Below are 27,792 nucleotides of genomic sequence, written 5' to 3' on the forward strand. Positions count from 1 at the left end.
TCACATGTACAATGCAAATAAACCATTATCGATCGAGTCAATGTTTGTATTGCCATTGGTATAATGTTGGCAACACGTTGGTTTACGGAGACTGTTAAGTTAAGTTAAGCAAATTAAGTTCAAAGATTCTATTGTCTATGCACGAATTGATACGTTGCAAGACGATACGTACACATTTTATTCAGTGTGTTTTTGGACGCTGATTCCGAATCACCCCCCATTACGTAGGATAAAAACTAAAAATGCTTCCATGGGCACATTATGATTAACAAATAAACAAACTGCAAGCACAACCAAACCGTATGAAGTATGATGGAATGGGTCATTCTCAGACCTGTATCAATCAGGACGCCCCGATAATATTAATAACACAGAAAAAAACTTGAAGGGCACCTTAAACTTAAAGAAAAGAACAAGATGAAAGAAGTCCGTTTAACTAAGAGTTTACCGGCGATGAAAGGCTTGGTCCCCACATGACAACTACAAATACATCAGACCATATTTCATACTATATTTCATACTTTGGACTATGAAAACTCCCTTACCAATTGCGAGGTTATAGTCAAGAAGTTAGAAAAAACCCTGGAAATCAACAGCGTAAGTACTTAACCCGCGTGACCAGTGACGTAAGTTATAGTAATCAACTCTCGTGTGTGCGTGTATGTAAGGGAACACAGAACAGGAATTGCAGACTGCAGGATATAATACATAATATAACAGTAAGTGGGAAGTAGAGATTATACGTGCAGTACAAGTACAACGGAGATAATGTTTTGTGTACTGCATGACATGTTATAAATATAATTTGTACGTTGCATATCGCGGTGAAGTTTTATCTAAATCTAATCTAATCAAGTCAAAGCCCAACATTTGATTAAGATTATATTGGCTTATTGCCAATAATATTGGTGGTGCCATGACGTGGGGAGTATCGCGACAAAACTTCAACTGATATGCTCTGGTTATTTAATATTATGTGTTCGAGGGTCGGTCAACAGCTCAGAATTTGTTCAACAGACCAAGATAATCAAGAAACTATAGATGTCGTCCGCAAAACTAAACTGATTTGCGGGTAACGGTTACAAATATGAAGGTCTGCAGTATGCAGAGTGCAGAGCGGTTAAAGGTGATGATATTGCACAATTTCAAATTGGTATACAACGCTAGAGACAACAATCCGCAAATATTTCTAACCGTTATTAAAGTATAAAGGTCAGAACATATTATTACCACCAGTCTTTTAACTTTTTAACTGCCATAAAGGTAAGGTGGGTATCGTTATACTGGTCTTAAGTTCTCACAATCTATGCGAAACAAATAATATAACTACAAGGTGACAAATAACAAGTCTTTTGACAACACCTCTAATTCGGGTGTTTACAAATATCCCGACTCTCATCGTATTTGCTATTACTTAAAGACACTAGATCGAGTTGAGGGCAGTGTACCACTGGTACGGTAGAACACATTAAATTCATATTATCAGTAACTAGAGTCCGGATAGTGTACTACTATAACTAGTCTACAACTACAGACTAGGTAGTATATTATTACATCATCTTGCGGCGGAGAGCTTATTGATATTCTATTCTAGTGGCGGGCTGCAAATATAGTTATGTACGTGGTTAAACGTAGTGTGTAGTGATGAACAACGCTTCAGATTTAATTCAAATAAACATCGTGAGTTAGCGAAAATGAAAGAAGTTGGCGATTAAAATGTGTTTTAACTAATAAAAGTAGGGGCTTCATCTTAAGATGCTGCAATATGGAACAATATTACAACGCCCAAATATAGCTACCGAGTTATTTTGCTACGATCACAAGAATTAAAGTTTAAAACATCTGCAAGTCTCCTTAATTTTTGTAGCTCAAAATAATCCTACAAGATCATCCTATTTTTGGAGATACAGATTGGAATCAGAATAGCAGCCCCTATAAATCATCATCGATGGGTTCAAAACGTTTTCAGATCTTTTAAACACAGTTATTGGCCAACATTAACATATCTCCTTGCGGCAACTTTTGATGTTTTCTGGTTAAACATCTTAAGCGTTGTGTGCCGACAAATAAGAGGACACTTATTCAACATTCCATGTTAGTATAATAATTCTCATGGAGAGTTAATGGTTTTAAAAATATTGGGGGGGGTGTAACCCAAAAAAACCCAATCCCAGTATGACCTTTTTCAGGGTAGGAGTTGGGTTTTTTTGGGTTTTTTTGGGTTTTTTACAAATTTTTCATTTGAAGGAAATAAAATCATGTAGGCACCTAGCAAAACAATTATCAGTACAACATTACTGTTGTTGTTCATCACTACAACATCACAATAGATATAATCGCTTAAATATCACCCAAAAGCAGTATTTTATTCACTGATGTGCTCAGAAGAAGTTGGCCATCCAGATATGATATCAGCCATATGTAATGCTCACTTCGATGGCCATGGCAAATTGAGTTAGTAGGGACGCAACTCACTGATGACCCCAACCCTGACCGCAACCGGTACGAGAGGAATAAAGCCTTTCTTCTCACCTTCATGATCTCTGTTTCCGTTTTCCTGATCATCCGCTTAACGAGAAACCATGCTCTATCTCCAACTGAAAGAATCTTGCAGTTACCATCAGCTGCGTGATCACATGTGATATTAAGTGATATCTTCGCTTGTTTATGGCCCTGGAGTCGCTAAAATCTTGACTGGGATGGCATTCGATCTCGCCCTCCATTGAGGCAAACCTCAACAGCCGTATCATGATGCAGAGCATCACCATACACAGTTACTATTTTCGCCCATTCCTCTGATGAGTCAATATCCTCCACTTCCTCTTCTTCATCATCTGTTTCCGCTTCGTCACTATCTGCTCCGTCGGAAGATGGTTGGAAAGCCTCTCCTTCAAAGTTACAGTGTTCTTATCGCATCATCAACATTTTTACAAGTAGGCAGGTGGTCTTTCAATGGTTGTGTGAAGCTTAGGTGGCCCAAGGCGTCACCGCTGGATAGAAGCTGGGTGGAAGCCCTGGTCTGATGTGAGCCTCCCAGAACTTTGAAAAGGGGTATCCTGCTGGTGCCCTCTTCCAGACACTCATCGGACAGCATGATGAAAGCCACTACCTCCACGTGGTGAAGACTGGATACTGGACAGGGGGTCCAGGCTAAAGGCAGGACGGTCGACGGGAGACATTGAGCCCCGGAAGTTCAATAATTTGATCTATTGACTCCTTAACTCTTGGTCTACAAGAGGCTTTGAGACTCGTAAATCTTTACTGTGGATTGCACAGTAGCTAAAGAGGTGTTGGCTGTTACCCTGTTCAACCTAGTCTACTATGACCCAGCTAGACTGGACCACAATCTGGTAGTCAGGATACGGCTCCCTATGCCCGGGGTACCGGGTAACGAGGTAGTCAGGGGAAGGGTTAGTCCCCGCTAAAGTGTAGCTCTGTTCTCACTCTCACCTCCTTATGCTTTGGGATAAAATCGGAAAGTCCCACACTGGAGCAGGTGACGATTGGGTAAGGATTACAACTGATGCTGTTTGGTAGAAAAAGGAAGTGTCACATTTGTCTTGTATAGCATATGTTCGTGCAATTACATGCTCAAGATACCCAAGATATTATGGTGAGAGTTAAAGATGGCTTTTGTTCAAGCGGATTGCCTTAACCTCTTACTCTTTTAGTGGCGCAAGAGTTAAGGACACAATCCACTGCCAATGTGCAGGGGACTGCACAGGATTGTGAGCCAACTGAAAAGTCAAGATGAATCTTATCAACAGCTTAAGGGTTAAAGCCCCTTATTTTTCTAGTGGAAGTGGTTGCCGGGGTAATTACGCTGCTATTACAGAAGCTGATAACTCGGTCTCCACAGACCACAACACGACAACCTATTTCTACAGAAAGTCAAACAAGAAAACATCAAAAAAATATTCAGAACATCAATTGTATTGTATCATGTAAAAGGACTGCTAAGGTTAGCACATTTAACATAAGAACAGCCAGAGAACAGCACAAACGCATCGAACTTGCAGAACTATTTTCTCGAATCAAACTGCACATCCTTGGCCTGCAAGAACATCATGTAGTGCATTCTGAGCCTACCAGTGGAGAAACGTGGAGAAACGCAGCTGGCGCTTCTAATGGGAGAGTAGGAATCATCTTGACGAGGACAGCATATGAGGCTATTTAAGTCTTATAAAATCTTACAGCGCAAGGATCCTCACCATGTCTTTCAATGGAAAGCGCAGGCTCACTGTCATCACATGCTACAGTCCTACAGAAGCCTCATCTGATGAGGAGGCAGAAAATCTCTTTTGTCTAAAACCAAGCATCTTACTGTTAATTTAGTAGAAGAGGAGCCACACACAATAACTTCTAAGGACGGACATGCCTTAGAGGAAGTTGAGGATTTTTTCTACCCAGGAGCCTGGATAAGTACAACAGAGCACGACTTTAGGGTACGCAAGGCCAAGGCATGGGCTGCCTACCACAAAATGAAGGCTATATGGAGGTCCAATTTGCGCCGAGATTTAAAGATCCGTCTGTTTCAAGGCTACAGTTGAATCAATCTTCCTGTATGGAACGGAAACGTGGACAATGACAGAATCTTTGAAAAGAATAGACGGATGTTACAGTAAAATGCTTTGGATGGCCCTAAACGTGGACTGGAGAGAACATCGCACCAACAAAGAGGTCTTTAAATCACTCCCAAGAGTTAGTTCGAAGATACAGGCCAGAAGAATGAGGTCGGCTGGGCAGCGATATGATGACCTGGCAGTACACCAATTTCTCCTTCGGGAACCTAGCCATGGGACCAGAGGGAGGGGCAGAACACCGCTCACTTTCGTCGATAACCTAATAAGTGACACCGTACTCAAGAACACTGGGGAGATTAAGGAGCTTATGGCGGACAGAAAGCTTTGGAGACACATCATTGAGACTCGGACTCTGAAGCCGCCTTAAGTCAAGTAATTTAAGTCATGTGCTTTGACTTGCCCTTGACCTTCGTCATAGCCTCCTTCCATGACAGGAGAACACATTTGCCACATTTGGCACATTTCCACTTTGTGCATTCATATGGATTATATCTCGATGATCGAGACATCCTGTTTGCTATCGTGATAACATACTATCAATATAAACACACTCATATACTATGTAAACTATCTATTAAGTTAAGACATGAGAACAACACGTAGGTAAGACTCAGTGGGAAATAATTCACATTCAATACAATTAATGAAATGGCTAGAATTTTGTTTAAATTTTGTTGAAAAAACCCAAAAAAAACCAAAAAAACCCAATCCCAGTATTACCTTTTCTTGGGTAGGAGTTGGGTTTTTTTGGGTTACACCCCCCCCCCCAATATTTTAAAATGTGGACACAGATTAATGGTAAAATTTTGAATTTACGTCAATTCTATGATAAATTAAATTCAAAACCATACTCGTTGATGCATCTTGTAAAATTCTAACCCAGTATCAAAAAGAAAAGTCAACAAAAGGGCCGTCAATTTGTAGATCATAATTTGCTATCAGCCGAAAAAGTAGTGATCCCTGCATTCATAAATTAAATATTGAAAGTAAAAGCCATTAAAATTGAGCCACCTTAAACTTTAAAAACATAAAATTTTCAAAAACATTTTGGACTCGAAAAGAACGCAATATAAACGTAATAATAATATAAAACTTACCTAGGCCTAAGAGCTAACTCTATCTAACTTTATTTTCTAGAAGATCTTCTCAAAATCTTCTCTCTTGTGATAGACTCATCACATCGTAGATATCACAAAGTTATCAAATCTCAGGATTATTTCCCAGGTTTGTCTTTGTTCTTCGTGTAACTCAATCTCTAAGTTTCTCGTAGCCTAGGAAATGAAACTGCTCCTCTATAATTTCTTCACACTTAATCTTCTTGGATCGCATTATAATTATTGTTATCGTCGTAGTCATCGTAGTCCTCTTCGTCATACTCATAATCTTCTTCATAGTTTTCATAGTCATCACCATACTCCGCTGATTTAGCAGGAAGTGATGGCATTGGTGGACTAGCAAATGGGTTGACGGGAGCTGTAACTGTTTGTTGGGTTGCAGCTGGACTCTGACCAGAGCTTCTTAAGAATATGTTCTCTTCAACCGGGGCTGATTTAAGAAAAATGTTTTCAGTATTTTTTGATTTCAAAAAAATATTGTCAGTACTTGTAGTTGTGTTGCCCTGTATAAAGATATTGGTATTGCCAGATGTTGGCTGATTTTTCAGGAAAACGTTGCTGTTTGCGGGAGGGGTTGTGAAAGGTGATGGGCTAGGACTGTTCCCAAACAAATTGGTTCCCTGCGAGACAGAGGTGAAAGAGTTCACCGGACTGTTACTAATACCAAAACTAAAAGGGCTGGCTAGTTGAGATGAAGGGTCTAAAGCAGGAATGACATCATGTACGGCAGGAGGGGAGGGAGAGTTGTTGAGATTGTTATCAGAAGTCACATCACCAACCACATCAGTCTCATCCTCATCACACCCTACACAACCACTACAACTTTCTTTATGCTCGTAATTAAAGAACCCTTTCGGGAGCGAAAGTTCTGATTCCTTGGCCTGTTTGTCAGCTGATGGTAACACTTCCTTGATGATTTCCACGCTGGTGTCTTGGGGAGCAATGGGAGCAGCGTCCTGAGACTCATTCAGGATCTCGTGACTGTACTCCTCAAACTCCTGCTTAAGATTCGCACAAATGTTGTGCGGTCTGGTTTCTGGCGCTTCTTTTTTGGGCGTTTCTTGGAGTTCTGGCTCTGACTCTGGAGGTTCAGGAGTCATTCCTTCAAGTATCTCCGGAGACTGTTGGAAAGAAACAGATTTGCCTGGGGTTTTGATGCTTGGACTCTCTTTTCTGGGACTACCAGCCGCCAACAAGCTCACTAACTTGTGGTTAACTATGTGACCATGCATCTCCTTGGAACAGTTCATGAAAACCCCCCTGAACCTCTCCCTCTCCTCATCGTTTAGAAACTCAACCATGAACCTCCTCGGAAGGGGTGTCTCCGGATCGGTATAGTCAATGGGAACAAACCAGCACAACTTGGTGGAGCTGGGGACAAGTTCCACATACATGCCACCCTCGATAGCGTGAGAGGCGCGGAGTGTTTGGTAGGAGGAGTCGTGGAAGATAACGCGGAATTGTGTTCTGGAGAGAGAAGATAGGACGGAGAGGCTGCCTTTTCCTTGTTCGATATAGTCGCGTCTCCCTGAAGGATTATAGCACTGATAAACTCAGTTAAACTCATTTACATGACCGGGTCGATGGAAATTTCAAGTTGATATGTTTGTATCATTTTGAAAAACAGTCGAAATGCTTTCATTACAGTACGAGAAAGGGAAACTAGATGAACTAACTTGTATCGAATAGGAAGAGGGTAGCGTATCCTCCATAGATTCGTTTCTCCTCCTCTTCGTCTCCCTCTACTGGCCCCTTCTTTATTGGAGAAAAGAACTGGCCCTGAGGAAAGTAGAAGTTTAAATACCTAGGTTACAACAAAGTAACATTCTAAGTTCGGTGTACTATTTCAATACTATCTCTGTGGTAAAAACAGAACTGAAAATGTAAGTCTACCAATACTTGAGTTGTTTCAATGTAGGATTTGTAGTAATAATTAGGAGTAACAGTTATTTAGAAGTTTTTAGAATACTTTTGTTTTTTAAGGCAGTATATAATATGTAAAATAGGGTGTTAGCGTGTACTAGCAGAGTGTATTTAGTTAACGGTTTCAGTAGAATTGCTATGGTAACGCGGACGGGACAAATAAATCAAGGTAAATAATGACATGACCGACGATTAGAGTTCAGCACCACCAAGCAATCAAAATGTAACAAGCTACAGGGTGTCCCAAAAAAAGGAGACCGAGTGATTAGAGTTATTAACTTAAGAACTCTTCGAGAATGTTATTTATCATTTACAGTGGCTCTAGGGCCATGACCTACAGACGTCGTGAGAAATTTGCAGACACCTAGTCTATTCAAAATTGAACGAGCTAGATTCTGAAATAATGAAAATACCCGTACGCTTAGATCCCATGATTTTTTTTATTTCTCTTAAAATTATTTTGCTATTTACATTATCAATGCCATCATTATTGTTTCATTTGCCACAAAATAATATGATTTGCCAACTCAATCCACAGAAAGATAACGTAAACAAAGCAGCGTTAACAGGATCCCCCTACCAACAGGATGCAACACTCAATCATCAAGCGAACACTCCAAAACATCGCCGAGTGAAAATATTTGGATCGAGAAATATACCTTGTCATCCTCTTCTTCTATATCTTTGGGCCACAAATAGTCGTAGAGGGGTTTCTCTGAAACTGGCTCATTTGGGTCGGATCTACCGCAACCTACGTAGTTATCTTCTTCATCCTCCTCTTCTTCTTGGTAGTCTGAAACGGAACTGTTAACTTCTGCTACATACTATTGACTTGTTGACTAAAAACGATCGTTAAACTGTCAGTGATAGATTAGGGAGGAGTGCTTTAAATCATCATATCCATCATAGGCTTTTTAGAATTTCTTGGATTATATATGTGAAAAATATTCCAAAAGTTTTTATATTTTCGTGAGGGCTTCTATACTCACTAATTTCTCGGATATCGTCCAAATCAGGGCTCCCTGAATTCAACAACTGAATGACGAAAATAACTAAAACTGAAACTTCCTCGGATATATAACGAAGAGCAGTTCACAACAACGCCCCTAGCTATTCCCTAAGAATAATGTCTACTCACATATCTCCTGGATATCATCTAGGTCAGGGCACCCGACACAACCCGCACACGGCTTGTCAGGGATATCGTAAAAGTTTGGTGGAAGCTTGAACAGCTCTGCCTTGACCTTATCTCGGGCTGGCTTCTCGTATGTAACCGTTATTGATTTGTCGCCCTCTGAAATAAGATGTTTATTAGAAAGAACTGATCAACGGTTTTTTATCGTCAAGAAAGTCTAAGCATGCCGAAAACCATGAGGGTCAAAAATGAAAATGTCTTCGTTTTTGAAGCCATGTCAAATATTTAATTCATAGTCTTTCTAAATCTAATTAGAAATCCACTGATTTTTATTGTCCCATCAATCACTGCTTGCAATAGGAAACAAAGCCTCAAGATTTTCATCTGTATTGGATTATTGCTGCCGAAGTAGTATTCAAATTCGAACAAGTTTTTCTGGTTTTTGTTGAAATTACTGAAAGTATCACATACACAGACTTATAAAGGTTTGGAATAATTTTTAAATAACTTAATAAAACTTTGTAACTTACTTTTTACAATGTATTCTTGTGTAAATTTGTATGGTTATATAGTAGTGTTGAAAGTATTAAAATACTTGAATACTTTTAATACTTTCAACACTACTATATAACAAATAATTTGAGATCATGAATACGATGTTGTAACATTGAAACGTTGAGTAATTCCTTTCCTGATAAGAGCATTTTTCCTTGTCGCATCAATACAAACGGGATCAATACAAATTTACTCAAGAATACATTGCAACCATGCGACTCATAAACAATATTCAATTCCGGATTTTACATTACTTTTTACAAATCTATATTAATAATCTCAATAAATGTGTCTGTCTGTCTGTAAATTACGAATAGTAAAATCAAGAAAACGGTAAGAGATATGGGACTGGTTTTTTCGGTATAGTGCCGACAAAACTCTGACGAAGCCAAATGATTAAGGTTATTCAAATCGGTCGGTGGTAGTGGTCTCACGTGCTCTCCCTCTCTCCCACTCTCGCTCTCTATCCCCCCAAAACAGATTTGCTATATAATTAGGTAATTTGGCAGGGGAATTCAAGATTGCCTATCAAGTATTACTATTAGATGCGTGAGGGGCATTCAGGATTAAATTGCGGTGTGTTTGGACTGACCGAGTTCATACTTTCGCACCGTTTTAACTACGAAAATGTAATGCGTTTTTTAGAATATAATAGGCGGGTTTATAATTTTGCATTTCAACTGCGATAGTGAAGTCCCGGCCGTAGGCACGGGTTACACTAGTAACAACATAATAATGAATAATCATATCGTGAACTTCAACACTATCTTTTTACGCACTTATTTTCAATAACGGTGCCTTTGTACATACATTTCTTACAGACTTACGATAAGACTTTCACATTAATATTATTGTAAGTCATTATAAGAACAAATTCTTGGAAAGCTGAGGGGTAGGGTAATCTAGTCAAGCCTAGATTTCGTCCCCCGTGCCGGCAGCCGGCTAGAGTCAAGTGAAATTGTTGTGAAAGTCGCACGTGCGGCCAATGCAGTCACCCTCGGAGACATTAAATCACAAGTCTACAATTTGTAGACTTGTGTAGGGTGACTACATGTGTGTATATCCATAACTTAATTTGCGTAAATAGACTTTGTTCGAATAACCCCCTCTACACCCGCCACTCCAGGTATTATTAGGGCAAGGGCGCACAACAATAAATTCGAAGACTCGAAACCTGACCGCCGACCAAAGTTCGAAGCAACGCAAGAAAGTAAGTCCAAAATATATCGGAACAAGAAAACCAATAAAACTAACCAGTATCGTCCTCCTCGCAGCCGACGCAGCCAGGACAGGGTTCAGTGTGGTTATAGAATGAGGGAGGTAGTTTGAACTGAGCTGCTAGTTTCTTCAGCGGAGTGGCTGGTAGCACCTCCTTCACTAATTCTACCTGTCATAATATACGGTTATTTGACTCATATAATAGTGGGCAATCTTTACTCTGCTGATGAAACATCAGTCCAGTTTATGCTTATATATGTTATAGACTAGTAGATTGATAGATCTAGATAACATAAATTAGACGATTAAAAACAAGTCCCACCTCGTCTTGTTGCTCGTTCTGGCCATCTTCATCGTGGAAGTCAGCATCATCATCACAACCCTCACATCCTTTACACTTGCCGTACCTGACATTGTAGAAGGAGGGAGGTAACATGTACTGTTCCGCTTTCTCTTTCAGGGGGGTCGGAGGTAGAACTTCTCTTATGAACTGTACCTCTGGACTCTGTGGAGTGACGTCACCAGTGGGTTTGTGACGTCACCAGGGTCTGTGACGTCAACACGGCTCGTTTCATGGTAGTCTTCCTCGGTGAGACAGCCGATACAACCCTTGCAGTTAGCGTTACGCTCGTTGTAGAAAGAAGGAGGCAGCTGGTATTGAGCTGCCAGGTTTTTGAGAGGTGTTGCTGGGAGGACTTCCTTCACGAACACGACATCGTCATCATCTTCCGGTGTGACGTCATCAGGACTCGTGACGTCACAACCCCTGCACCCAGGACATACAGAACGAGGGGGAATGTAGAAGGTATCGGGGAGCTGGAACTGCCTCGCTTTAGCTTTATCATCTTCGCTCGGAACTGCCTCAAATATCACCTCAAGTTCATCGTCTACTGATGTAGTGCTCTCTGGAACTGCTCCTTTAGCTTCATCAAATGCAGCCTTGAAATCAGAGGCGATTTCTGCTGTTTTAAATCGGGCAGCTAACTGCTGAGGCTCGGGTGTCTGAAAATATGACTCCTCATTTCCAGGAAATAAATAAGAAGCAATAAAACTGGTATAAAATTCCTAAAGCAATTTTCATTTTCTAGAATGTATAATCAACTTGACTGTACTTGGTAGCGATAGTCTGGTCCATCGTAGACGATTTAAATTCTGGAAATTTCGAAAACATTCTCGAAATCACTAACCTCATTGGCCATGTCAGCCAGCGTAAACCAAACCCATGCTTTATCACTTCCAAATGCAGGAGTCAGGTTCATATCTCCGGTAATGATATGATTAGCACAGATGTTCAGCACAAAGTCTCGTCTCATCACAATACGATGAGAACAAGATGAGGGGTTGTAGAGTATCTTGACTTCTCCCACTCCTCTCTCCTTCCACTCGGAGTCACAGAACCTGGGTAGAGGGTGTCAGTGACATGGTTACCATAGCAACCGGTACATGGTTACCATAGCAACTGGTACAAGTTTAGTATTGCTTCATTACACACCATGTCATCAAACAGACCACGTACAATTTCACACTCTCTCAATTAACCAACATGCAAATAACCAACCATACCATAAAAGGTCTCAACTCTACAGTAATTATACCATATAAGGCAACATGTCTCACCGGAATAGTTTAGCCCGGCACTCGAACACGGACTGTTCCTCCTCCTCGCCTGTAGTGAACTCAGTGACCTCTGTCAGCGCTACTTGTGGGGTGAAGTTTGACGTTTCCAGCTCTCCGGCCGAAGTGTTTACTGACTTTTGTAGATGGTTCTCTGAGAGGGTTTTAGTCTTAAAAGTAGTACGAATTTTCGGAGAAACTGGTCAAATGTGTTTTAAGTTTGCAAAACAGATACAACGACGCAATCTTGAGTCTGTCACGAACCTATTTACTTTCACTCGATGATTTATTTTGATCCATCATATATCTAAAATAACAGGACCTTTAGCTAGGCCCTTATATACCAAGGATCTGCCAAATCAATATATAACAGTGTAAATATTACACAAAATAGTGTAAATATTAATATTCCTCCCGGTACCTTGGTTGGTGGTAGTCAGAGCGCCAGCTTTAAAGTGTTGAGATTTACTCAACATACTGGTCTCCTCCTCCTCGCTCTCGTCACCATGGTAACTACCAACCTCATCTTCTTGATGTTGAGACTTGTCCAACAAACACGAGAAATAGCCCGGCTCTGAAATTTTTAATCAGCTGTTCGTTTATTGTTTATACACATAGGAAATATAGATATAAACTGTAGTTTGATATCGAGTTCTGAGTATTACGTGTCTGGTATTTGTTCTGTTTATTCACGAAGTTGTTCTTTGTGCTAAAAATATATGTTATATGCACACTTAGAACAGTAACAGTTGGAGAGGTGCTAACCTATTGGCTCGGCGGTGGCAGGCTGGTTGTTTCGAGGGACGACAGAAGTTGAGAACTTGCCCGGAAGTGACGTCACAGCCCCACCAAGGTCAGGGAGTTTGATAGCTGAACTGTCGAACACGTTCCCTCCTCCGATTCCTGGAAAAATAAGATAGTTCTTAACTACTTTCTTTGTGTAAATAAATATTTTTGTGCAATCTAGAGACTTTTTTACGGATTCGAAAAGGAATTTAAATGCAAAACTTAGGTATAACAAAATTACATCGGGTGAAGAATATTTAGAAACAGCCAGCTTTACCTTTGCTCAGTCGATTTAGTATCGGTGTTGAAGCTAGAACCTCAGGATTTGGCAGAAGTTTATTAATGACCGTATCTGATTTCAAGGAGTCTGAAAGAGAACTTGGCTCCAGGGTCTCTGACAAAACTACATTCTGGAATTCGTCAGGAACCGGTACTTCTGTTCAAGGAAGAAACTGTTAGATACAATAATAATAAAAATCAAAGGATCCATGATATGAGTATGTTCCTCAAGTTGCAACACGCCAAACATAACTTTGTTCCTCTTAAACTCACCTTGGTCGGAAGAGATGTTAGGATATTGTAAAAGAGCAGGTGAGTACATATGTTGTTGAGGAAGTGGTTGTTGAAGGCCAGAAAGGGGTTGCTGAAGGCCAGAAAGAGGTTGTTGCAGGCCCACATGTTGGGATGTTTGGTCTATCGGGTAGACTGGGTAACCTGGGAGGTGGTATCCTGCTGCTGCTACTGGGTAACTTAGCGGTGCACCTAGGGTTATTAATTATCAATAAAGGAAATGGTGCCGAAATTTGTATAATGAGTGTACTTGAACGAATCGTTGAAATTTACTGCCGAAAACAAGTGGATTGTGGCTGTCGGGGTAAAAGTAAATAAAAAGTAGAGTTAACACGGTACAACTACACGGTATACTTATTAGGGTAATTAATAACAATCATATAAAACTAAAAAGGGTATAACCTGAGGCAGGGAAGCCGTTGACGACAGGAGGATATGCAGCCTGAGGGAAGCCAGGAGCTGGAGACTGGTAGATAGCAGGGTGGTGAGGATGCAACACTAGCGGAGATCCTGCGGTGGAGAACGTTCCATCAGCTACCAAACTGACATATTTAACCAGACTTCAAGCATGATAAAATCATCGGGTTTATAAGTAATTTCTTTTTGTTTAAGCTAGATTTATAGAATGGGTAAAATTAAGAATGAATATTAACCAGGGGAGGGTTGAGCAGGAAGATCACTTCTCATCCAGAGAGGAGTAGCAGCTCTGTTCAACCCTGGCAGTCCAACTACTCCTTGAGCAGGACTGTTCAGTTGAGACACATCGCTCCGAACTTGTGTCACATCACTTCTTACTCGAGTCATCTCTTCCTGAGGTCACGTGACTTTTACAAGGAGTTGTCACTGATAACATTGTTAAATGAAAGACATGATAACAAGTGTACTTTTTAGCTATATCTAGAGGACGGAACATACTCTGAGTTTCAGAAGTTCGTTTCTCAAGAGCGATACTTCGTCACCCTTTTGCTCCAGTTGTTTTTGAAGGTTGATCGAAAGGTTTTGAAGTTGCTCTGTGATGTCCTCTGCTGGCTGAATAAATTATATTTTTTATTTTCAAACTCAAAATCAATTGTTGTTATCAATTTGTATCACTTCAAAATCTCATGTACGCATAATAACTGAACAGATGCACATACTTTTTCAGCTACTGTCTCTTCAGCTTCTGGGCACGGAGAGAAGTCCAGTTGCTTTATAACGCTGCTCCTCTCATCTACTTCCTACAATAAAGGATGAAATGATAACGAAATAAATACTACGCAAATTACAAGTTGGTGTGTCAGTTAACACTGGAGGTTACTCGTTAATGTTTTTAAGCAGCATGGCAGCTTGATCATTTCTGAACTGTTTATGAGAATTATCGAAGAAACATATTTCACATACATAATTATAATCTTTACTGTGACAAAATATAGACTATGATGAATATCAACCAAACTTTAATCGAGTTTGGCTGCACGTAAACAGAATTACATAACGTGTCAGCATTTTTATGACGACTAACTTCAGGCATCTTACCTAGCATAAGCATTCTTATTCTTTCCAAGCATCAGGAGTAAAAATTCCTTTTTCAGATCAAAAACAACTAAATTTAAAAGCTTTCATTCTAACGGGGATATGGCAGCGTAAACACACTCTCGAACATGCAACTACTGCTTACAATGTCGTTGAAAATGGAATCATTTACAGTTTGATATCGACAGGGACCCAGACCACGTTTAGTCACGAATTTCGTGTCAGGAGTTGAAGTCAGAGGATGATGGAACGCCAGCTGACATATACGATACATCACAATCCAGAATACCACTACTTCAAATCTCCCAAACTTATCTATCAGGTTAAAGCCATGATCAAGGATCGAGAGGCAATATTTAAAAGATGTATAATCGTAAATAGTTAAGTTTTCTTCCTACCTTAGCTTTAGAATCAAGTTCCATGAATGGCGTGTCATGGCAAGATTCGTAGCGTGTTGTGTGGGCGGGTGTATCAAAACCTCTCTTAGTCACAAACTTCATTTTGCCTGGAAGACTGTCCTCTACCAACCCGATCATCTTCAGAATCACCTAGGAAATTAGGAAGATTAATTACACTAGAAACTTAAAACAAGCAGGATACTAGCGGATAACCTGTTGCATGGTATGGAAATATTGTGTCCAGAAAAGTATGTTAAAATGTTCACCTGGTCACCGCACTCTAGAGCACGCTCTCTACATCGCTGTAATTGCAAATCAGCATTCTCGTGGTGCTTGGCTTTACTCTTCGGAGTGTTCGTACATTCAGCAAGGTGCATGTAGACCTGAAATATTAGTGTGTACTCTCGTGCGAGTGTGACTTGTATGCATGTTACGTATCCGGTGTCGCGCACATCATAATGTTTTTGATATAATACTCTATGCGATACATGCCGCTTTGATCTATTTCATATCTTACATGCCGCTTTGCGCGCACTAAAATACGCGCGCGAAAATAGCTTTGCTTTTATAGCATTGACGAGCATAAAACTAGCAATAGCAAAGGCGCGCGAGACGTTAGAGTGTAAAACGGTAATTTATCGCGCGTGTACGTCGCTGTAATTATTCTAGGACAAAGGCTGGAGGCAAGACACGTTAATATACCTTAGCTGCATTGAAGGCTGCTTGCGGAGTTTCGATGGTGTCGTAAGCCTCAAGAGCTTGAGCAAACTTTCCCTCGTTTACTAAAGACCCGGAATGTGCTAAACCACTTTCCTGACAAAACTCTCTCAGTTCACCTTCCTCCATTGGAGCAACTGAAATAAACAACTAATTATTGAGTTATGGACGAATTGAAATCAGAATTAAAGTTTTTGTGCTTTGTTTTGACACGTGACAGGGACTTGTTTGATTAGCTGATCACTGTAATCCCACCACGTGGCCTTCTCACTCATTTTAAAGTCCAACCAACTCTTCAGTGTTTATAGATCGGAAGTAGAAGAATGTAACTAACAGTTGAACAGTGTGTTGTTCTGCCTCTTGAAAGTGCGGGATTGTAGCGTGGTGGCGATGTTGTAAGACACTTTCCAGTAGTGGGCACTTCTCTGCTGGAATTTTTCGTAATGCTGACCACCACCATCTGATTCGTGGGAAAATCGTGAATATCGTTATCTTTAAAAAATCGTGAATACTGAATATCATCATCTTTAAGGAAAAATAGAAACTTGAATCTAAGATGTATTGTTTCCCAGCGTTCAAAATAAATTTAAATAAAGATGATAAATCTAAAATTACCGAACAGTAAAGCAGCGCGATGAGAAAAGTATTTGGCGAGAACAGTGCACTCTCTAGGCCCTAACCCATGGCCGGACAGACCCCGGATACTCCACATTCCTTTCTTCACCAGTGCAGTGTTGGCAGCCCGGCTTATGGGGACTATCTTTGTTAAGTAGCAGATTTCGTCCCATAGTTCGGTTACAGACGGTGAACACATATCAGGGAACTGAGGGAATGTCTTGAGTAGGCGGTTTATTTGAAGATTAAAAATGACATCTTTTTGTTGAATATTTTTATTGAAAAGTTGAAAAATATAAAATTGGATTATGAGAAAATTGAAGGTAATGATTATTACAGCATAAATCAGAGAAGATGGTCTTACCTTCATTAGCAGATGAAGCAAAGCAGCCACATCATCTTGACACAAATCCATGGTGTGAACCAACTCCAACGACTGAGCATGAAGTTTCAACCTTGGAACCAGACTATCAACCAGATCTTCAGCGGGTACCGGATCTCCAGACTCAAACCTAGACACCAGCACACTAACAAACAGATCGAGATCACGTGGTCTCAACCGCGCATATTTCATCAGTGTGGTGCTTAGATTAGGTACGCTAGGTACAGTTACATTTCTGATAACATTAACGCAGATGTACGAAGCTGCTTTTGAGGTTACATTCTGAAGAACAGTTAGTTGGGACTGACTGGAGCAGTGTCTGCTGATTATTGAGGAGATGTGGAGAGGTGGGTGCTCCAGTTTTGCTTTGGAGAATACCACACCACTGGTTAACAACCTGTAAAATAGGGTTAATTTTATGGATGAAGATACATATTTTAATGACTAGGATAATTAGGGTGATACTAAATTGTGGTAAAACGATTTGCATCATAAGAAGTATAAATAAACTAACAAGTTTTTGGTCTTATTATCACCTGTGCAATGAAATTTCAGCCACTGAGTTAGGGAGGTCTAAAAGAGGTGCTGACAGAGCTAGAATAGCGCATCCGGTAACCGCGTCATCATCCAACTCAGGTACCACACTCGGCACTCTCATCCACAAACAAGATAAGCACTCCCGGGCAAGCGCCCCCCATCTCGGTGCTTCATTCACATTGAGGTTCTGTGAAAGCTGGTATAAAGCGCTATCAAAGTTGGCCCAACTGGAGATGCGCTCGGTGTCACTGCGCTTGTCTCTCACAACCGCGCTCATCACCCAGTTACAAGTATTGAGAATTTTCTCTGCCATGTGGTATTCTATTTTGTTGTTACTGAGATATCTGGAGATGACACTAAACGACAGTTGGAGTATTGATAGGTCTCGGTAAAAGTGGGGGTTGAGTTTGCAGCAGAAGTAGAGCGCGTCGTCTGTGGTGCGCGTTGCCAGCAATTGGATCAGCTCCATGTGCGACTCCAAATCCTGGGCGTTAAGGCGGATCTGTTTTACAAGATAATGTTCCAACTCGTCCGTTTTTCCTGTAAAAATAACACTGAGTATATTAGTATTATATATTGTTTTGTGAGTGAAAATTTCCACAAGTTAAATCATATGTGACGGTCACACTTTGCCATGCCAACAATTATCCTCCGTGAAATACTGACGAGGAAGTGCTCCCACACTCCTAACACTGATTAAATTACGTTTCTACTACAACATAAGTGGAACAGGTGAATAAAGTTGATACTGAAGTTTTAAAATCAGGTTCTAATTTGAAAACCCCGCGGATTTAATTTATAGCGCTAAATGTCCATTCATATAATATAATGTATTTACAGTATAACACACAATACATTGATTATCCCTGATATGGTTGTGCAGGACGATTGTTATTTTTTCTGGATATTAATAACAAACTTGATAAGGTGTTTCGTGAATCTCGGTTTCTAGCACGATCTTACACACAAGGACACATTGGTCAAAGGCATAGTTATAATGTGAAAAAAAAACTTAAAACAAATTTCGGTAAGATTGCAGGAGCTGAAAAATGAAAATGCACGTTACCACCATAAAAAGTGGATAAAATCGGTGAAATTACCAGATTCCTGAAGAATATGGCACTTTAACTTTCTGGTACAACTAAAGTGAGGCATATCCTTCTCCATCTTGTCCAACCAAGCTTTCTTTCTGAACAGCTGATCTTTACTTTGACAATATAACAGGCACACCTTCTCTTTGGCTTCAGCGTCGTTTTGATTCAGCTCTGTACATCTGTTAAATTAAGTTTTGTGGTAATTACTAACTACTAATTCGTTATAAGGTGAGATTTAAAAAACCATAGATCATTAATCATTGAATGCCAATGCAATGCCATTCTTGATATCCTTTTATTGGATTTTTGTAGTAAATTGATGATATTGATGATATCTCCGATATTATATATCTTACAATCAGTAGATTTAAACAAATAATGCTCCCTACTCCCAAGTTACCTTCTGTAAGCCTTGAGAGCCTCTTTGACAGATCCCATCTTCTCGTGAAGCAGACCGAGTATCTTGTATCCCTTATAGTCTTTAGGAGCGCACTTTATATACTGCTGTGCGTAGTTCATCGCCTCCCTAAACTCACCAATCTCAGTGTACATGTTCGTACATTTCATATACAGTGCTTTTTTCTGTGGGTAAAGTGTGTTTAGTGTTTAGTTAGTGGCACTACTGAGCTACTGTTATCCGCTGTTATAGTTAACATTTTCACAATATTCAAATGCACAAGGGAATTTATAATATTGGCAGTCAAATGAGAATGAAAGATCACGTGAGACTCACATCGACGGAAGGTGCGGCACACGTGCCAGCTATCTTATCAACGTCACTCTTCTTGTATCGTGTGTTCCGCTTCATCTTAGTTAATTGATTGATTTGTAGAGTCACTTTATTAAGATCATGTGAAGTGTGAACGGTCAATTTTTGTAATCTGTCAAATAAATTGTCATTACCTTTCTGTGAAACTCATACTCAGAAATTCAACGTGTAAATCAAGTTTAATTAAATGTAACGATTGTAAATGAAACGATTTGATTTCAACGAATAAAACACTTGATAAAATTGGTTCGTATAGAGTATCTAATATTTTTAAATGGACTAACGAGCAAACAGGCCAAATTATGGACGGAAACTCATTAAAAACATGACAGTTAACTGTAAAATCATTATCCGATATCATTCATCTAAAAATGGCCCATTGCATATATTTACACTTACAGTGATACTGATTCTAGATATTATAAAACAATAAGTTAGTTAATGATAAATATGATATTGTTTTTACAATAATATAATAATAAATCTCGTGATCAATGGCCTTAACTAATACTCTGTAATTCATGGGATGAAATTGTATAAACTAATTTTTGTAGTTTAAATTAATATCTGGATTTGAAGATTACAAATGAATATAATCTTAGAGATAATACTGAAAACTGTAAGTTGTGTCAAGTGTAGACAAGTAGGCAGTTGCTAATTCATCTTTGAATAATGTCAATAATCAAGATACTTAACTAATATAATTTAAAGAATACATTGATGATCATCCACATTCCACAATATAATAACGATAATAATAAATCTCATCGTCTTTCTTTGTATCTAATTTTAAGAACTGTAAAAAACACCAACAAATATAAACTCTGAAGAAAAATCACGCCGTGCAGTGCAGATTTGGAGATCAACCTCCCCGGAGATCTGTACACAACTGAGGAGTGGCAACTTAAAAAACGAGCATCAACAACTCAACCACAATTATAACAAGCAAACACATCACAACTAATTGCTTAGTTCAATTCTGAAACGCGCACAACCAAACCTAATCTCTGTCAAGATTACCCACAAGAGAAATGTCCAGTATATCAGGATTGATATCATAGAGATTGTCGTTACTGTTGTCCTTGTCTGATGACACATTTATAATCTCCCCTGAGTCCAACATGCTTCCTTGACTCCTCCTTGGTCTTCGCCCACGCCGAACCTCCAACTTTGCGCGCCACGGTTCAGTGGGTGTTGTTAACTCTGTCATCTCCCGCGCAACCTCTTGCGGCAGGTTATGCTTGTTTATGTAGTGTCTCCGAAGATCACGCCGTCGGCTGTACCTCGAATTACACATGGTACACTGATTCACTGAGTTTTTGTAGTGCTTCGCTTGTATATGCTCCTCCAAATGGTCTATTCTGTAACAAGTGTAAGGGCACAATGTGCAGCAAAGTTTGGGCTGGTCTTTTCTTTGAGGAACTTTTTTCACAGGAGGTGGTCCGTCTGGCGTAATGTCTACGATTTTATCAGCATCCGGTATAACGAGTTCAATAGGAATACTTTTGGGTCCCTGGTGTTGCTTCATTGATTTTATAACGTAGTGAGGAGACGAAGTGTCAGTTTTCTCTTTTGTTTTGACCTCGTGAGCCCGTCCTATGTGAAGCTCTAACGACATGTTATCCCTGAAGTATTTCTGACATTCCTTGCATTGAACTTTTGATTTCCTAAGATGCCTTTCAATGAAGTGAAAGTTAAACAACTCTCGTGAAGCGAGAAGTTTTTTGCAGATGTTACAGATCACTTCGGGAACTCCAGCACCAGTGGACGTGACCAGAACACTCATCATGCTCCTCAACATGCCACATTTCTCAGATACCATCCAGTCAGTATGATCATCTCCAATTTGCTGCACTGCTGCTTTGTAGATTTCTTCAGTAGAATGTTCTCGAAAATGATCTATACTGTGTGCTGTTTCCTTGCAAATGTGGCAAAGAAAGAAGGTGACGTTTTGTGGTAATGTTATTTCACTAGCGACAGCATCAATACCTTCAACATCATGATCCACTCCATTGCTTTCTATAGTTAGGGATGAAGCAGCAATCTCAATAGGTTTCTGTTTTGTGAAGTCAACTTTAGGCAAATTCATATTGAAACCAAGACCGCCCAGTAGATGGCCGTTCATCACATGTTTTTCTAATGGTTCTTTGTTGGGGAATGTAAGTGTGCAAAAGGAACAAAGGTATCGCTTCATCTCCTTACAGAAGTGAATTTCCTGAATGTGCTCTTCAAATTCTGTAGAATCAGTTACCTCTTCGTCACAATATGTACAGCACATTTTCTTCGGAACATTGAGATTTTCCAATTGAAAACTGAAGTCACAGACCAAAGAGTAGTAATCATACAGGGTATCACCAAGATTAATTCTGTGCTGAATGATGAGATGTTTATGGAGACCAAGCAGACTGAAATAGATAATCCCACAGAACCTACAAAAGTGAGGCGAGAAAGCGTGGTGATAAGTCTTGATGTGCTTACTGAGACCAGCCTTGGAGTGTTCAGCAATACCACAGTACATACATGACCAAAATGCTCGACGCTCAGAGTTGTGACTGTCGGTTGAGATTCCGATGTTGTGGAAGATAATGTAATGCTCCCGCAATGTTCCTGCCCCTACAAAGTTGTCCAGGCACAAGGAACAAGTTATTGGTGAGTCATTCTCTGATTTGGAACAAAGTGGAATAAATCTCAAATGTTCGATGACAGTGTTGTTGGAATTAAAGACTTTGGTGCAAAATGGACAAGTAAAATGTTCGTGAAATGATATTGCACGATGTTTCAGCATGGCATGGTCTTTCGTTTTACCAGAAACAACAAGTTTATTGCACCATAAGCAAAGATCGTAGGTTGATGCTTTTGGGTTTTCAACAGATTTACGATTTCGCTGACTTTTTAATATGTCATTCATTAGCACCTCTTTTCTTATTGCAGGAGGGGCCTCACTAGGTGCAAGAACTGATTCAAGTTGTATTTCCATCGGTTCTATTATATTGGCATGTTTTAGGGGAGGTGGGAAGGATTCAGCAGCAGAGCTGTCATCAGACTTTTTTCTGGATGGGTCATAGATAAGCGAAGGAATAATGTCGACTGTGTTCCCTGAAATTTAGAATATGCCATCGATTAAGTGTTAAAGGATAAGCTTTTTATAGTGGTATTAAAATACAATAAACCACATCATGATTAGTGTGCATAGAAAAATCATCAAAAATTTCAACAGCAAGTGATGTGTTGGTATTATAAAATCAGGTCGAAGTAGGGGCTGTATCATGATGTATCCTAGCCCTTCTGGCTTCGATCAGGGACATCCTACCAAAACATTCCTTACCTTGTGGCTGGAGTTCAGACAAAATCTGTTGCAAAGCTTCCACTGCAAACTTAGCTTCCTCATCACATCGAGAAAGCTCCTCAAGAAGCTTTTGTAGAATTTCAAGCCTGTCCTTAGTCAATCCTTCAGAAGAGATGACCTGTAGTAAAAGTTTTCTTAGAATTTTTGTCATAATAAATAGACGGCCCCAACGTTAATGTGGCTCTTGCTATGTGTTGGTTCAGCCGAATTAATTATTATGTAATCAAGTTTATTTTTATTTTTTAGTTAGTTGTCATCCGGCCAAACATTAAGCAACTTATATTGCAGTACCATTTATCAATTAGAATATCAAAATATGTCATTGTATTTTTGCATGGCTGAAATGTAACGCTTGATTTATATATATAATAATAATTAATTGAATTTCCAAATTAAACAAATAAAGTTCACAAAGTTGTGATAGGGATGATGGGATTAAGATTAAATACTTTATCAGGGGGTTATTAACAATGCTGTATGATAGTTTCTCAGCAGCCTATTGACTTATATTTACAAGAAATATTGATTTCACTCACAAAATGAGAAATTATAGTTGTGATAGCAGTGGTGATTGCTGCTGGCTGCTCCTGGCTAACATTGTTTGATGTATTTGACTCAGAATTTTCATCAATAATTTGTTCAACTACAGTTTCAGTGACCATGGGCTCATCTGCAGTAGCACAGGTTTCAATCAGATTGGATTCAATATCTTCTTCCACCATAGCACAGGTTTCAACCGGGTTGGAACCAATACCTTCCACCTCCACTCCACAGGTTCCTATCAGGTTAGGTTCAATACCATCCTCCACCATTGTACAAGTTTCAATCAAAGTGGAGTCAATACCTTCCTCCATCATTGCCTCATCAGTGGCAAAAGTTTCAATTACTATATCGGAGTCAGCTTCTGGCTCAATATTTTCTTCAATTATAACAGCAAGTTCTTTGTGTTCAGCCTCAGTCCTATCAGTGTTGTTCTCCTTATGAACAATAACTTCCGACACCAGCTGTTCTAAGTCTTTCGTACATTCCATCTCCATACTGTTAGCTGCAAAATGCTGTAATTAGTAAAACAAAATTTTATTTCATACCCACAATCAATTCATATTTAGTTCAAAAAATAACCATTTCACAGATCAAGTGGTTTTATAATTTAATTAAATAATTTGTGATTATATGTGTACAAGTGATAAATCATTAACTTAAAAATGTACAAAAAATACACAATTTTTACCTTGCAACACTGGTTCAGCGCGTGGCTGATCAAAAAAGTTTGGTTTATATTTACTAACTACAGTGTACAGCTTACGCGTACATGAAAAGATAACTTACTGAATTGTTTAATACTAAATACATATTTAAAGGATGAGGGGACCTTGTGAAATTTTTTTTCTCGTGCAAATCCATCTCTTACATTAATTATACTAGTAGGAACCCGTATTTAACCTTAAAATGGTGTCAAGACTCAAGAGACTAAAATAATTAATACCTATTTAATTCACGTTTTTGACACCACTTGGGGTACCAAATTTAGGGCTCTAAAACTCCTATTTCTTGGCCAATTTTTTATTTTTTCATGCTGATTTGGAGGCCATTAAAGCATTTGACCCCGTCAAAAAAGTTTCAGTTGTATATCTTTTACAGTTTTTGCGGAAATTCGCGTTAAAGTTGATGCCGTGGTGTCAGTAAAATGGCACGGATAAATATATATCGTCTCGCTTTATATATAGTAAGATAAACCACTTTTGTGAAATCCACAAAGTTGTATTTCATTCGCACGCCGAGATATCCAATATACAATTTGAACCTGTGACGTCACTTAAGGGTCCTGTTCTGATCTGCGCATATAGAAATGGGGGGAAGCCATGGGAAATTTTGGGGAATTATGATTTATGTAGGATACAAGGATACAAGGATACAAAAGTGATAATTATTATATTGAATTCACAATAGTTATAATTCTGAAATAATTTAAGTTAAGTTTTAGTTATTTACAAATGTGTAGGGATAAAATGTATGTATGAATTAATTATGGGGTTTTTCAAAATCCATTAAGGCATTCTCAAAAATAACACATAATTCCCCATAATTACTAAAATATCCCCTGTGCCTTAACAATGTATGATAGATGCCATTCTGTGGTTGTATGGTGTTATATGGGCAATGAGGCAGTAGTCTGTTGTCGGGAAGACATTTTGCAACATATTATGAATTATTTAAATATTATGTTTCTTATCATATTATAATTATAAACATATTATATTCAGTTAAACAAAAATTTCAGTTAAACAAAAATTTCAATTTTTTGCCATTTACAGAATAAACAAGTTTACAATAAATCAATTTGATGTTTAATGGAATCCTAATTCAATGTGTAGTATAGCTGTCACTCTTTAAATAGATTAGATATAGGTTGACGGGGCAAAGGAGTTAATTATATACTTATATATAAATCTGGAATCTGTTCACACTGTGAACCAGTCCTATAAAAAACCACAAAAAACCCTCCTAAATTAAATATTAAAAACGTCTCGAAATAATGAAAATAGTCATACAATTTAGAAATTTACCAAATTCTGAATATATACCTAAGAGAAAAATACCTACCTAAATTAATTTCTACCTGTAATTCGCTAAATATTAGGTAAATACATATATATAATAGGTTGTGGAGTCAGCACACGTTTACCAAAATCAAAAATTTTTCAATAGGAGGAACCTGTGGCCCGAGAACACTGCATTAAATTTGTTTGTTGAAGGGGATTGTTTTCAAATGACAGCTGCATTATGTCATAATCGCTTGAGGTCCATGCCGAATCATTATAAGCATGTTGCAGCTTTAGGAGTACCGTAATCAGCTTGGTAAGACGCCGCGCCCTTATTTTGTAACTGATTTATACCGCACTGTAAAATTGAGCGCTACATAAACAACTAGTTGAATCCCTTATATTTATTTTCCATGAACTTTCAGATTAACTTCTCACTTTTTTGAATTTTACTTTTGGATCCAAGGCTCTGTGTTTATAGACACCGATTGAAGATAATATTAATATAACTGCAAAGCTTAAATATTACCCTGAAGCAATTATTACTTCAAAGAAATTTGCACAAGTTCTTTAAAACAATCTACACCTAATTATGGCAATATTTAAAACGAAACTTCGGTTTTCAGCATGATCATAGTTTTTAGCAAAATATTGTAGGTTCCTAGCAAGTTCTCAACTTTTTGGAGATATGATGGGGATATAATATGAGGTAAGTAAAGAAAATGTACGAACAATAAATTACCTGTCGGTTGAAAATCAGGATCACCCGCATCATCATCACTGTAGTCATCTGCTGAGCTCAACTCTTGTAGGTCCTCCAGTGCTGATCCTCCCACTTGTGGTGTAGGGGAATCGCAGTCGCAGCAAGGAGTAGTCTGCACTACTATCGACTTGTACACAGTTGTCAAAGGGGCTGGAGTGGGTGGGTCAGGGATGATATCAGGCATTATCAGGTCTTCAGTTTCTTCAGCATTTTCAGGAGTACAAACTCTGGCATTTTCGTTGATCAGTTCTTGTATCCGAGCAAGCGGATTTGATTTTATCGCTGCACATGCAGGTCGTTTCGCTATAGGCGTCTCTTCTTCTGGTACTTGGGTGTGATGTCTCCGCTTCGTCCCATTCTCACGGTTTGTATTTGGAATAGAATCCGGCTTTAGCAATATCTGTAGACCTGCAGTTAAAATGTAAATAGTTTGAAATGTCTGAGTGAATTTGCAGTTCTATCCAGGAGTTATATAATTATAGTTATATGTAATAGCAACTTGTAGGTTTCGGGCTCCAGTGTACACTGATGTCTGTACAACAATCTACAGTAGGGTTAGTTTTTGAAATGTCGACCATCAATGCCCCTGAAAAATGCCAAACCTTTAAGTGAATCAGGAGAAAGGATAGTCGACTTTAAGAAACAGCTTGTATTAAAGTCTTCATCTTCAAAATGGTCTGAACAAATGGTCGCTGATTTCGCCATGCTTTTCATGTCTTCCAGGCGTCGATCGACTCTCCTGATCCATTTGTTATTCAAGTTACTCTCTTTTGGGAACTTGTAAAATCTGAGAAAGTGTCTTTTGCTGCTCAAGTCTCCAGTCTTCTTTTTACAATTCCCAGCACAGCAATGTACCATGTTATCGCATGAATGGTCCTAAGGTATGATATAATTTAAATTTATTTTAATCTAATAATAGTTTCAGTTCCTACAAACAGTATGTTAGGTGAAAAAACAATTTTATCCTCAAACGGGTGAAGCTGGAGAACAACAGGCGGCAGAGAAACAGCAGTGCGATTGTGAGTCAGTCAACTGCATTACAGACATTCATAGATTCAAAGCGTCAATTTGCGACGAGTCTGTTTTAGAACTCATCGCATATTCTGTGAATCGGAAGGAGTTCCTGGAAAAGGATGATGTTGAGAAAAGGAACAGGCTATACCGTTTCGCTGCTTACAGAACATTCTTCGGGATACTGGAGCTGAACAGACTGGGTTAAGGACGGCGCTTCAGACTACCACAGTGTGTGGTGAGAGTTATCCGCAGAATGTACCCCAGCAAGTCAGGCAAATATGTTGGATTTAAATCACTAAACGAACAAGTTATGGAAAAGCTAAACATATATTAAGCGGGTCGGTCAACACATCTTCTATTTCATATGTATTGTGCTCTGCCGATTGCAACACTTGATTTTATTGAATGCATATTATATTGTTCGTCGCACATTTCATTTGAAAATACATTCCTTTATTCTAGTATAAAGAAATATGCCGATTTTTAGTTGTGTCCATATTGGGTTTCAAACAAGTCAAAACAAAATAGCAGTTTGTGGTTTAGTTAGCGGATGCTACTTATCTTAGCTTATATAGAAATACCTACTACATGTACAACTACAAG

The 27,792-nt window shown here is 39.0% G+C and overlaps 2 protein-coding genes across 5 annotated transcripts; both read right to left on the bottom strand.

Annotated features, from left to right (window-relative positions):
• Positions 1-5,381: 5,381 nt before the first annotated feature.
• Positions 5,382-19,657, bottom strand: LOC134818501 (E3 SUMO-protein ligase RanBP2-like). Of its 4 annotated transcripts, XM_063828087.1 has the most exons (28): positions 19,488-19,575; positions 19,155-19,336; positions 18,761-18,933; positions 17,660-18,200; positions 17,106-17,520; positions 16,742-16,949; positions 16,461-16,586; positions 16,112-16,263; positions 15,676-15,792; positions 15,410-15,559; positions 15,157-15,267; positions 14,636-14,716; positions 14,415-14,528; positions 14,153-14,309; positions 13,902-14,009; positions 13,482-13,691; positions 13,207-13,365; positions 12,909-13,046; positions 12,565-12,717; positions 12,147-12,297; positions 11,717-11,927; positions 10,852-11,531; positions 10,566-10,698; positions 8,760-8,915; positions 8,611-8,643; positions 8,281-8,414; positions 7,375-7,477; positions 5,382-7,226 (listed from the first exon to the last, which is right to left on the bottom strand). In XM_063828087.1, the coding sequence occupies exons 1-22, from the start codon at positions 19,560-19,562 to the stop codon at positions 11,013-11,015; spliced, it is 4,251 nt and encodes a 1,416-aa protein (XP_063684157.1). In that variant the 5' UTR covers positions 19,563-19,575; the 3' UTR covers positions 5,382-7,226; positions 7,375-7,477; positions 8,281-8,414; positions 8,611-8,643; positions 8,760-8,915; positions 10,566-10,698; positions 10,852-11,012. The 4 variants fall into 4 exon arrangements, with proteins under 4 accessions (XP_063684157.1, XP_063684156.1, XP_063684159.1 ...); XM_063828086.1 differs by lacking the exon at positions 8,611-8,643 and having other exon boundaries at positions 19,488-19,580; XM_063828089.1 differs by lacking the exon at positions 15,157-15,267.
• On the bottom strand, positions 19,488-27,060 carry LOC134818502 (uncharacterized). Its single transcript, XM_063828090.1, has 5 exons — positions 26,778-27,060; positions 26,155-26,583; positions 23,406-23,914; positions 22,849-22,987; positions 19,488-22,619 (listed from the first exon to the last, which is right to left on the bottom strand). Exons 1-5 carry the CDS (start codon positions 27,031-27,033, stop codon positions 20,524-20,526), a joined length of 3,429 nt encoding a protein of 1,142 aa, XP_063684160.1. The 5' UTR covers positions 27,034-27,060; the 3' UTR covers positions 19,488-20,523.
• Between the last annotated feature and the right edge of the window lie 732 nt (positions 27,061-27,792).

The sequence above is a fragment of the Bolinopsis microptera genome, chromosome 7, assembly GCF_026151205.1.
Source record: "Bolinopsis microptera isolate Bmic1 chromosome 7, MBARI_Bmic_1.0, whole genome shotgun sequence".
NCBI classification, from domain to species: Eukaryota; Metazoa; Ctenophora; class Tentaculata; order Lobata; family Bolinopsidae; genus Bolinopsis; species Bolinopsis microptera.

Excerpts from the sequence above, each read along its gene's own strand:
- LOC134818501 (XM_063828086.1), bottom strand. The coding sequence starts at position 19,562 with ATGAAGCGGAACACACGATACAAGAAGAGTGACGTTGATAAGATAGCT. Across the intron at positions 13,692-13,901 it reads CAACGGCTTCCCTGCCTCAG|GTGCACCGCTAAGTTACCCA; the intron begins GTTATACCCTTT and ends TAATAACCCTAG. Across the intron at positions 11,532-11,716 it reads TGGCTGACATGGCCAATGAG|ACACCCGAGCCTCAGCAGTT; the intron begins GTTAGTGATTTC and ends TCATATTTTCAG.
- LOC134818502 (XM_063828090.1), bottom strand. The coding sequence starts at position 27,033 with ATGGTACATTGCTGTGCTGGGAATTGTAAAAAGAAGACTGGAGACTTG. Across the intron at positions 26,584-26,777 it reads TTCTCCTGATTCACTTAAAG|GTCTACAGATATTGCTAAAG; the intron begins GTTTGGCATTTT and ends TTTTAACTGCAG. Across the intron at positions 22,620-22,848 it reads GTCTGAACTCCAGCCACAAG|GGAACACAGTCGACATTATT; the intron begins GTAAGGAATGTT and ends TCTAAATTTCAG.